The sequence below is a fragment of the Columba livia genome, chromosome 5, assembly GCF_036013475.1.
Source record: "Columba livia isolate bColLiv1 breed racing homer chromosome 5, bColLiv1.pat.W.v2, whole genome shotgun sequence".
Lineage (NCBI taxonomy): Eukaryota > Metazoa > Chordata > Aves > Columbiformes > Columbidae > Columba > Columba livia.
In genome coordinates, this window is record NC_088606.1 from 37733148 (window position 1) to 37745422 (window position 12275).

The 12275-nt window shown below is 48.7% G+C and overlaps 1 protein-coding gene across 10 annotated transcripts in view; it reads right to left on the bottom strand.

The window, feature by feature from the left end:
- The window catches only part of SLC8A3 (solute carrier family 8 member A3), a 126046-nt gene that overhangs the window by 12499 nt on the left and 101272 nt on the right, over window positions 1–12275 (bottom strand). For 6 of the 10 annotated variants that reach the window (XM_005502248.3, XM_065064419.1, XM_065064417.1 and 3 more), the window contains one exon: window positions 4942–4959. The exons of the other annotated variants lie outside the window; for them this stretch is intronic. In XM_005502248.3, the coding sequence (XP_005502305.1) occupies window positions 4942–4959 (18 nt within the window). The remainder of the gene's footprint in view (window positions 1–4941; window positions 4960–12275) is intronic. 10 annotated transcript variants of the gene reach the window in all.

Here is a 12275-nt window from a genome sequence, read left to right on the forward strand (position 1 = left end):
CCTGTACCTGGTACAGGCCTTCTGGGTCTATCTGTTCCCATGGGACACTGAGGACTGAGCTGAGCCCTGTGCACAGAGATTCAGCAGCTGAGCAGGAACAGAATCTTGCAACACCCCAATGGCATAGCACACTCCCGATGCTCCTGCCATTCAGAGAAGCACTTCAGCCAGCAGCACTGTGCACCAGTCTGCTGTCAGAGCTGCAGGAGGCCACTGTCTCTGCAGTGTCTGTGGGGCACATTCCCACATGGGCTGTGGTAGCCACAAGCCCTCATCACAGACTTTTTAGAAGGGCATGTTACGAAAGGACAGGGGGAAATTATTTTAAACTAAAAGAGGGGAGATACAGACTAGAAATGAGAAAGAAATTTTTTACAATGAGGGTGATAAAATACTGGAACAGGTTGCCTGGAGAGGTGGTAGATGCCCCATCCCTGGAGACATTCAAGGCCAGACTGGCCAGAGCTCTGAGCAACCTGATCTAGTTGCCTATTGCAGGGGGGTTGAACTGGATGAATTTTGAAGGTCCCTTCCAACCCAAACTTTTCTATGATTCTATGATCTCCTGAGGGACTGAGTGTAGGGATGGGAGTCTTGGAGGGCTCCTCCAGGAAGCAGGGACAGAGCATCGATGAGGTCTGTCATGCATCACCCTAGTGTACCAGCCTGCAAAGAAGACTATCAAAGGCTGTGATAAATAAAACACAAGGGGCAGGGGGGAGGGACAGACTTCTAATTTGGAAGGTCAAGTCTGTCAAGGTGAATGCTGCCAAGCTGCAGCTTAATTATTAACTAGCCTGATTTCTGTTTGTATCAGCATCAGTACCTTCTTTTCAATGTGGATTGCACCCTGGACTCCCTGCTGTCAACCCCAATTAAGCCTGATAAGGTCTGGCTATGCCCAGCAAGAACAGGAGCTTGCCAGGATCTTCTGGGCTGCCTCCACCTCCTCCCTGGGAAGGTGAAAGTGGGGAAGAGAAGTACTCTGCTCCTCATGCCAGGGAGCCCACACATTTGAGAGGAGATGCTACAAGCAGGGGAGACTAACAGGTCTGGTCAGATCAAAGGCTAGGTAGAAGGAATGAGAATGCAGTTTGTTTTTTGCCCAGGCTGTAGCAATAGCCACAGCTGACACCCAGTAGGTTTTGGACTCAACACTTGCTTGCAGGAAGCAAGGAGAAGTTTTTGGTTAAACCACTCCATGTTCTCACTCATTCTGCCTCACTCAGGGCAATTTCAGACCCTTAAAGGTAGGTCAGATGAGAGGGGCAGCAGCTCCTAGTTATGGCTTTGCCACTGCTGTGCTCTGCAGTCCCTGCCACACTCACTCCCCTGCTCCCTCACCAGAAGAATGCAGATATTTGCAAAGTGCTTTCCGACCTACACATCATAGGCAGGTTCTTTTTCCAGGTGAAAGGGGAGCACCAAGCAGTATTCTCACACCATGCATTGCTCCTGGAAGGTAGGTACTCCCTGAGTGCTTGCTAGCTCAACCTCCTTCAGACTGGAGGGACCAAACGGGAACTGGACATTGCCTGTGGCCCTCTGAACACATCACAAATCAAGTAAGTTAAAGCCTATTTCCATGGGGGTAATCTGGCCACTACACTACACTTTCTGAGCTGAAACAGGCAATGGGAAGGCCCTGTAACACTGTCAGAGAGTAGCTACCCATCACCTAGGCAATGCTGCAAGACTAACAAACAGACCAGTTTGTATTCCCTGGCACTTTCTGAATTAATTGGATTAAAATCAGCAATGTATTCATGAAAGATTGCTGTGAAGGCCATTTCACACCCCTCGAGCTACGTCATCTCCATCCATTTCTAGAGCAGGCATGTAACTGCATGAAGGTCACCCCTTCTGTGGACTGCGCTGCTAGGAAGAAATTGAAATAACAATTAAAATGGGATTTTGTTTGTTTGTTTGTTTGTTTGTTTTGTTTTGTTTTGTTTTGTTTTGTTGTTGCAGCTCAATAAAATACAATCTTGGATAAACAAAGTAAATAGTGAGGATGAATGAGTTCCTCTCTCCAGAGTGCTGTCAAGCCATCAGTCACAACTGGGGAAGACTGCTGGCTAAGACACTCTGACTTTTGAGGTTAGGATATGGCTATGCCCTTTACTGAAGCACATGCACACGCACAAGCACCGGCAGTCTAGGCTGCTTTCTAAAAAAGGAATCTGCTTACTTAGCCCTGAAAGCTATTTTTGAGGCATACTACATCCTATATACATGCCCCAGCACCCTTAACACTAACTGGGAAATGCTTCACATTTATGAGAGGGAGGCTAAGGCACAGGGCTGGGAACTGAGCATTATTTCACTGCTGGCTCTGCCTTGAGATTGCTGTTGACATGACGGTCTCCGACAGGCCAGTCAGCTGGCATCTCTGCTCCCCAGTCTTTCCCACTGCAAGGTGGACCCATGAGTTTTAATGCATAAATAGAGAAAAATATCTAGAAATATTTTCTTTGATCTGGGTAAATACATGGAAATGAGGGTACAGGAGTGTCCACTACTTAGATAATTCCTCATCCTTTTAAAGATCTGAACTAGCTAAGCCCCAAAACTTGCAAGCCAGATCTCTGCTCAGGCTTTCAGTGACTTTTGCAAAGGTCGGGAAGACCACCAGAGCAGCTCATCCACTGCTGGCAATGGCAGAGACAACTGGAGTAGCTAATCACTTTGGTATCAAATATTTCCCTGTATAAATAGTGTACGGAGAGATCATTGCCAGTGCCTAAAACAAAAGGTTATGCATCAGAGAAGTTAAGAAAAAAACTAGGTTTGACTCTCAACTCAGTCCACAGCCATCCCATACTGCCGTGGTCCTCAGCAGCCCCAACAGCTGGCACTGGACACTTGGCCAAGCAAGTGTTTCAAAAGCTTTGCACAGCCTTGCAAGTCTGGCTTGAAGAGCTCATCTGGAGGAAACAAATGCTGAGCTGAACCTGTGCCAAAGGCTTTACCCTGCCCATTTACTTTGCCTTGTGTAAAATTCACAGACTTGTTTACCCAGGGAGAGCTCTGCAAGGTGTAGGGGCAGAGCCAGGATCTTCCATTTACACCCAGATAAGGGCTCCTGGGACAAGAGAGGTGTTTTTCTCTTGGGCTCCTCCACTGGGGCACCCCAGGGCTTCTGCAAAGAGATGGGACCACTGCAGTGAGTGGGAGCTGTATCGCTGCTGGCCCTGCAAGGGCTTATGAAGATGCAGGAGGATGAAGGCCCCAGGGCTGTGAAGGAAAGCCAGGACTCTGCAGCGAAGGCAGCCCCAGGGAAAGGGACACTGCCTGGGAAAAGCTGTGCGAGCTGTTACAGGAGGGAGGGGACGAGGAGCAGGACCAACAGATTTCACTGAAACGTTCAATAATGCAGGGTTTTTTTACAAAGATTCCTGCGCATCCATGTAATCCAAATCTAACATGACACGGACTAAACGAGGACGTCACTTCTCTCCCCGCTGATTAGCCGTGATTGCCGCTGACTGACACTTCAGCACGTGCCTCTGCGGTGAGCGGGGCTGCAGGAACTGAGCACCGTCAGCTCGAACTGTGGGTCAAGCATGTGCCCTATGCATGGAGGGCACCCCAGGGCAGCTCGACAAGGTGGGCACCCCAGGGACCAGCAACTCCTCAGACAGAGAGGAGGCTTTTCTTTATTAACTGGAAAGCAACTTTCCACAGCTGGTGGCCAAGTTCTTCAATAACAGCTGCCAAAAGCAATCAGGCTGGATCACAACACAGGGAGGAAAGTTATGTTATTTTAATAGAAATTATTTGGTTCCCAGGGTTCTGATCAAATTAGGCAGCTACTGAATTAAAGCAATGAAATTACTGAGAAGGAGGCTGTGCTCAACCTATTTCCAGTCCTCCCGGACCCGAAGAAGTAACAAAGGAAAACGTCCAAACCGCTTCGAGGAGCTTTCCGTAAACACCCTAAGCTGATATTTGGGGAGCTGGGGACTTCTACCTGCCACTAGCAATTTCCTAATTAGCCTAATATGTGATGGGCTCAGGCCATCCCCTGCGCAGCAGATTTGGCATCCTCCAAAAAGCAGCAGAGACTGAAGCTTGTGCAGCAGATGCTGCTCCTTTGATTTGCAGCACAGCTCAGGCGTGATGAACGCTTTGGCTTTCAGCTCTACTTGCAAACCTGTCAGACTCGAGGTCCTGTCTGTACCCTGCATGCCCGCTCTTATCTTTTGACAAATGTTTCTTTAGTGCAAATTCAACTGTAACCGTATCTGCAATTGAAAGAATAAGAAAAATACAGGAGGCATACAATGCACTGCAGTGGGATCAGGACAGACCACTATAACAGGGATTTGGGGCAAGTAAGGTAGGGTCACTATTAACGCACATAAAATCCTGCCACTGGGAGAGGAGATGAAGAGTGCAGAGCCAGAGCTGAGGGTGAGAGGGAAAGGTGCTGATGCTCATTGTGCCATGGTAGTGCCATCCTCGTGCTGGGCACACCCCTGCGACCCCCCAGGACAGGAGGGGTGATGCGTGGCCTGATCCTGCATGGGAAGGGGACACCCATGTGAACTGTACCCTCACCCACCCCAGAAAACACTGCTCAAGGAGTGCCATCCCCCGTGCAGAAAAGCCCCATGCTCCCCAATGCATCAGCACAACCCAAGCCCCAGAGCTGCCTGAAGAGAGGGTCAAGTCGTGGCCCTATACCAGAGCTACATGTTCTGCTTCGAAGCCCTGTCTGGGTCATTTCCTAAAACCCTGGGGAAAAATCTGGAGTATGGGGAATGCTTTTAGACACCAGTCAATCAATGTCACTTTCTTAATGCATTGCTCTTAACTAGTTCCTGCTGGAAACGAGCACCACGAGCTGGGGTTGTCTACAACATCGCAAACACAAACAGACCAAAGAGGACAAAAACAGAGCCAGAGCAGGCAGAGGAAAGGAGAAAAAGCACTTACCTTGGGTGAGCAGCAGGGCTGTGGGGAGAGAAGAAAGTGAGAAAGACATGGAGAGAGAAGAAAAGAGGGAAAAGTTAATATTCCAGGGGGAAAAGCTGTTTTGCAGATGACGGCTGTCAGTGAGCAATGGACATGGTGCAAGGCGGCGTGAGCTCACCAGAGCTGCATGCCGGGCACAGGTTGGGGCGCAGACCCCACAGCAGCAAGATGGAGAGAAGGCTGGTGAGCACTGGGGCACTGGCTGCCCAAAGTCACACACCCCCCCCCCAAGCAAAGGGAAAGGGATGGGATGTGGGTGGAGAGTAGAGGGGAGGGGAAGGGAAAAGTGGGGAGAGACTGGTTACACTTGCCATCGGGGCCTGACATGACCCAAGCTGACCTGAGGCACACAAGGTTCCCTCAGTTCAGCCAGAAGTGTGTGGTTGTGGCAGGGCTTGGCACAACTGAGGAGTGCCCAGTAAACCTGTGAGTGGCTGAGAAGACAGGGTGGCCAGGGACGACGGGCAGTTCACTGAGAAGAGCATCATCAGGGGGAGGTGTTGATAAAATGGGTACTGGCCTCCAGTGTGAAATGGGGCAGGGGGTAATGTGGCTGTGCATTCTCCCCTGGGATGCCCTGGCTCACCCATGCCTATCCTGCATCCCACAGGTACCGCTCCCAGGGGGTCAGGGTGCCAGAAGAAGCACAGGCACATCACCGCTTTGAGTCCTCCTGGCTCTCTTTGCTCCCATGTGCAAGTCTGCCCAACCATGCTGCATGGGCATGAGCTGTGCAATGTCATCGCAGTGGGATGCAATTGCCTCCTAGGAAATGTGACCACATGGTCCTGTGAGATGAGAGGTGGGAGGAAGGCAGGAGGAGTGAAGGTCCTTGCAAGGGATAACGGTACCCTGACTTTCCACACAGGCACAGCCTGGTCCTGTTGCTGCCATAGGCAGTGGCCTCCTGGCCCTCCTCTGACTTGATTTCCCCACTGCCCAGAGCTGTCACGAAGAAACATCTGGCAGGATCCCTCTTAGGTGTTACCCCTAAAAAGCCCCAGCCTGCATCCAAGTTTCAAACTAACTATAGGAGAGTCCGTATAGCAAAAAATACAGAACCCCCTTTGAGAGGGGCCAAGCACTAGCTCTGTGCCTCAGCTTTGACTCCTACCTGTCCTTCAAACAGCAAACCAGTCCCTGAAGATTTGGTTGCATGCGATGACAGTATTGTAATTACTAATACTTATGCACTTTTAGTCTCAGAAGCTTGAAACTCTGTACAACAACTGAGTCAGTATTAACAGCCCCATTTGACAGACGGTGAAGCAAGCAAAGAGAGGCTAAAGGGAACATTTCGCAAACTCAGAAGTGGGCTGGAATCCAAAAGGGCTAATTTACCTGGACGTAACAGTTCAGGCCTCTGAAAAGCAGGCACTTTTATACAGATGCACCTAATTGTATCTGTGCTGGTTAGAAAGTGATTTTCTAAGCTATTTGTCAAAGGTTGCACAGCACATCAGTGGCAGAGTAATCCCACGTTCCAGCTCCCAGTCACTTCCCCACTCCATCAGGCAGCATCCATGGGCACAGTTTACCCAGCAGCCTGCAGAGAGTCATTGTTCCAGTCAAGAACTTCATCCACCTATCCATCTCCCTAGCTGGGAATACTGTGGGCACTTCAGGAGATCTCCCTTATCTGTGTGGGCAGGTAGAGATGCAGTGAAAGGGGAAGGTACAATGAAGAGGCTCCCTACTGAGCATCCCTTGTGTTTCAGGGTCAAATCCTTTTGACAGTCAAAAACCTTTTGGGGAACCATTCCTGAATACATTCTGCAGCACGTACAGTGTCACAGAGCCATGAGAAGCAATGAGATGTTTGCTCTGCCCACTCCACCTCCTGCCCTCCACACAGCTCTGCCTGGAAGTCTCCAACAGGCTTGTAACTGTCCCTTGTAGCACGAATCTTGAATCTCCTCGTAGCTCCATCCTACTGCAGCTCCATGCAGCACTGTAGCCTCCTCACTATTCCACAGTCTTCCGGTTCTCCAGACAATGTGGGGAAATTTAATTTGCCTTTTGCAATTACAAGCATTAGTACAACGGGTCAATTTGGTGTTCAAATTTAATATCATGAAATATAACTGGGCCTCTAAGCTACTGTGGTTATTAAAAAAAAAATATCATTAGTTCCTCTAGTTTTGTAAAACTGTTATTCTAGTGCTCTGGGATTTGAGTTTATTTTTTTCCCCATTTGCTTTTGAGCCTGCAAAAGAACTATTTTCTCCTTTTCACTTATGATATGATACATGAATATTTGAAGAAGCCTATAAAGCTATGAATGAAACATCAATAATACAGCATGCAGAAAACCAATGGATTATTTTATCTTTATATTTCTGAGTGAATGCTGTGCATGCAAGCAAGAAAATGATTTCACGGACTAAAGCTTCCTTCCTGCCCATGCATCTGCTAATGTGCCCTTAGCCCTGACCTGTAATGCTTCCTGACAACCCATCTGGGGATGTGGGGATGCTGTACCTGTACCAACCCCACTGATGGCCCCTGTGCTGTTCCCACCCCACAAGGCTCCCTGTGCTGCCCCCAGCCCGGACTGCATCCCTCCATCCCTCCCTCCCCAGGGTACCTCCCCCCTCCTGCGCTCCTGCTCTGCACATCACACTCCTCACGGAGCCAAGCCAGCCACCTCATTGCTGTTGGCATCTCAGGTGGTCTCAGAGGCTTGACGTGTATTCTTACAGGAAGGTGATAAAATTAGCTCTGCAGTAAAATTCAAAATAGCAGTCCCAAGTATCCCTTACCTAACCTTTACATGGCATGAATGCAGACAAACATGCATGCCCATAGACAAGGTAGGTGACACTGAGTGTCTCAGGAGACTCAAAGATCCTAGTTCCTCCTTTACTGGGATTTCTCTGCCCTGCAGGCCTGGTGTTTACTAGACAAAGTCAAAATTGTGTGCACGAACTTTGCACTAATGGACTAATAAACTATTTCATCTGCATGTTTTCAGTGTACTTTGGGGTCAAGTCTTGCTGTGACATGCATGTTGGTGTGGGTTACAGATCAGGAATGAAATTCCCTCCTGCTTTAATTCTACTAAAGCCAAAGAAGGTTAAACCAAGAAGAACCAGGTTTGGGATGGGAGCAGATGGGCAGATGGGCAATCCTGTAGTTTACAGCAACTTGATGTGCCAAATACATGTCATCACCTTTTTCTAAAGAGCGAGACACCTTTTTCTGCTGTTTACCTTGCAGAGGGATTTGACCACTCTGCATGCTTTATTCTGGACTCATCATTCTTCATTAACATAAATCTTTTCTAATCCATACCCCTAAAGACTCCATGAAGCCACTGTGTAGATAAGAGGACCCTTGTTAAAGGCCTGGGATTTACAGAGTGAGCTGAAATGAAAGAGAGGAGGCTGGACTTTGAGGAGACCCTCAGTCACACAGGAGGGCAGTCACAGGCAGCAAAAAGCCTGCACCCCGTGTGCACCGAAAGGAGCTCAGTGACGGTGCAAACTGCAGGCTCAGCTCCCCAAGAGGTAAGGATCCCCCATCTTCCAGATATAACTGTCCACAGGCTCTGCCTCCAGATTTGCTCACTGAGGTGAGCAGACTGTTTCCCTAATGGACTGTGAAGAGCTATAAACATGTTTTTTTTTATAGGCTAAACAAGGCAGAGATTTTGCAGCATTAACCTGAATGCTGTTATTATTGAAGTCAATAGCAAAGCTCTTGCAGACTCCTTTCCTTCAGGGGAATCAGCAGTGTTTAGCTTAATCACAGAGTTGCAAGCAAATTATTAAACCTTCGGGGAAGGAGGTAACAGCAATCTAATATTTCTTTGCTCTTCCCATCAGCAGCTGATGGAAGAAGTTTCTCAGCATCTGACTGTACTTCAGGAAACTTCAGCACATGTGCTCGCGTATCAATGCAGCTTATCGTACCCAGGCAACAAACCTTTGTACCAAGTCACTTCATTTCATCAATACTTTGATATAGATAACTTGCTGGATCAATCCAAGCTAGGAATCCTTATTCCTTTACAGTTTAATCCTTACTCTGCAATACCCAGCCACATCCTCCCTCTGGGGCACAAAGCTTTCCCAGCGGGGGTGCTGACACTTGATTAAAAAGAGACATGTAATGAGATTTGTCCATACCAGCTGACTCTGTTCTGGGAGGGCTGAGAGGACTTCGGACAAAATCTTCCCAAGCCAGGTCATGCCAGTGAGCTGTTTAATAGTGCTTGCCAGCCACCTGTGCTCCTGTTTCCAGTGAAGTCTATCTTGTGGGAGACATGCTTTCTGAAGCAAAATTTGGCATAAAGGATGTTGGTCCCTTCTACAAAGCTTAACTGTCAAGATGCAGCCTTCATGCACCAGCCCTGAGGTTGAACCTTCCACCATAGTGCCATGAGCTGACTTTTCATGAGCAGATGCCCAATCACCCTCATGAAACGTGATTTTCCAAATGCTGTTTTCACCATTATCTGCTATCAAGCGAAATACCAAAGTAGCCTCACTTGCCATTTGGGCTCCATCAGCACTAAGACCAACCACAATTTAAGCAGGAATCCAACTTTTTCCAAGGAAAGCAAAGCAAGTTTTTATCCTGTAATCAAGGACTGTGGACAAAGTGTGAAAGCTGATGTGTGAAGAAAGCATTTCTCCAAAGTCCTGCTGGGCCGACAGTAGCAAAATCCTTGGTCCGAGATGATACCAGAGCTGCCATGAGAGCAAGAGTCACACCAACAGACAGCATCTTGTCATAAACAAAAAGACTCATTTCACTGCAGGAACATTTTGAAAAGGTGCTGAAAAAAGGATGCCCAGAAAGGTGACTGAGGATGCCAAGAGCTTTCAGAGCCCTGCAGCTGGGATTCAGTTTATGTGACTGCACATAGAGAGGAAAGGCGAGACAAGAAGGATTCAGAGAGTAATTTCTTAGAAATGGAGACGACAAAAAAATCAGAAAACCTGGGAAATGTCCAGGAGGATAGAGAAAAGCAACATTTACAATCTTTTCCAGGCAAAGAATGTGAGTCTCTCTTTGATATCTTTTTACTCATTCACTTCAATATAACAAGCTTGCAGCAAGCACCATCTTTGCTAGTGCTCTTTGCATCTGATATGCCACCACTGAGTCAGTATTGGTCTTCATCACAGACTGGGCTGGCAAGATACCCATCAGAGCTCTGTTCTCATCTCTTTGAATTATTGAAGCACACCAACAAAAAGAGCTGCTAAAGTAAAACTACTCAATGTGATTTGTTTGAATGATCAGAATGTCTTTGAAAAACTCCAGCTGCAGAAAGCAATCAGTGAAAAAGAACAAACGGACTGCAGGACAAGGTTTGGTATTGTAGATGTAACATTTATATAAGGGGGGAAAACAAAGACCAGGAGTAAGTGGTCGGCTCCCCTTACAGCCAGGGTTAACAACTGAGTGTCCCATGGCTCAGAGCAGCACGGCACTGATACAATTGGGGGTGAACAGTGAGAAGCAGCATCAGTAGATAATGGAAAATGTTTCAGTCAAAAGGCTGTTACGTGTTGTGCATGCCCTGAGCAACCTGAAGACAGGAATTTGTGCTTGGACCAGCGCAGGTTCCTTCATGAGTACAGACGTTTTCCCCCAGTAAGGTGCTCCGAGGTGCAAAGAGCAAGAGCAATAAGCTGAATTTCCTGCTGAGCTCTTGGCCCTCACTGAGCCCCTCCTGGAGACACACAGTCCCACTTAATTGTGCAGCTCAAGACAAGGTCATTCCCCTCCACCCAACACCTCCAGTCATGGCAAGTAGATGTCCCCTTGACAGGTGGTGACTGCTTTGTACTGGCACATGTATGGGACAGCACAGCTAGTAATGCAAATTAACCATATGGTAGCGAACCCTAAATCTGCTTTCTATCCCCTTTCACTGTGTGTCCATCAGAAACTCCTGCCACCGCAGCCAGCAGCAGTGTGGGCACCCTCAGGGACAGCACAGGGGATTTTAATAGCATGGGGCTCCAGACCAAGTTCTGCATCCAAAACAAACCATCCAAACTCTGCCCCAGGCTGGTTTAAGAAGCACACATCTATTCTCCTGATCACTGGCCCTGCTGTCAGCTCTGCCTGCCCTTCAGGGTGCCACATTTCATCACGGACTTCACCACTGCTACCTGGCTTGTGCCCTTAACGGGAGGTCGCAGGTTGAGTGGAGGCCCTTGGCACAAAGCTGTGATGGTGCAGGCATGACAGTGATACACTGGCTGTCTCTGTGTGACCCAGATCACAGATTACTTCCAAACACAACTGCTCTGCTCCCAACGGGGCCAGAAGAGATGTTTTGAAGACACTACGAAGAGCCATCTGAGAACATCCAATACTCCTACAGCACCCTAAGCTCAGTGTGACAGAGCCAAATGGGGAGTAACAACAAAACAAGGATACACCATCAAGGGAACCATCTTTTGTGCTGCTGGCAACAAACGCGTGGGTAGGCAAAACCCAGAGAGACTCGTCGTCAAAAGCAACCCAGCCTGAACCACACAGGAGAGGCAGGAGCTGTGCTATGTCCTTGCCATGTGAGTCGTGTGGGGGCCCATTCATCACCACGACAAAACCAAATGAAGTCCCAGACAGGCGGCTGCAGTTTGGGATTTTCCCCCATCTGTGGTGCAGGGCAATGGCAGTGTCCGCACAGCACTGCAGGAGCCTGTTTGCACCGTGGTGGCTGAGCTCACCTTGCACCTCAGGGGCTGTATCGGTTGTGCGTGTTCTTTGCAATAAATAAGCCATCCAAACTCTGCCTGGGCAGCAGCACGATGACAGCAGGAGCATGCACGTGGGAGTCTGTGTGAGCATCCTTTCCCAACACTGCACAGCAGGTCAGGTGCTGCCCCGAGCACCTGCGGGCCCCTGCATGTCCCAGGCTGCCAGGACCACTGCTCATACGTGTGCCCTGTGAAGCTGCTGGTAACAGGAGTGATCACTCCTGATCACTTCTTCATGGGAAAGCCTCACGTAGCTCCTTATTCTTCATCCCAGGCGCAAGGTACGCTCATCAGAGATGCTGCAGCATGCAGCGCTAGGGAGCTGGGGATCTTTCCAGATGCCCTGGAATTAGTGTAGCGACTGTGCCACCTTGTGCCAGCAACATTTACAAGTACATTTTAATCTCCCTCTTATTTTAAAACCATGGTGCTCTCAATCTGACTTTTCTCTAACAAGGCCAAACAGGGCTCTGTGTCTCTTCCTTGATATGGTCCTTCACTTCCTCTGAGTAAAGAGGGTCCATCTGAGGGTGCACCTTCACCTCTGGCAGGGAAAGCGGCTGGCTCTGT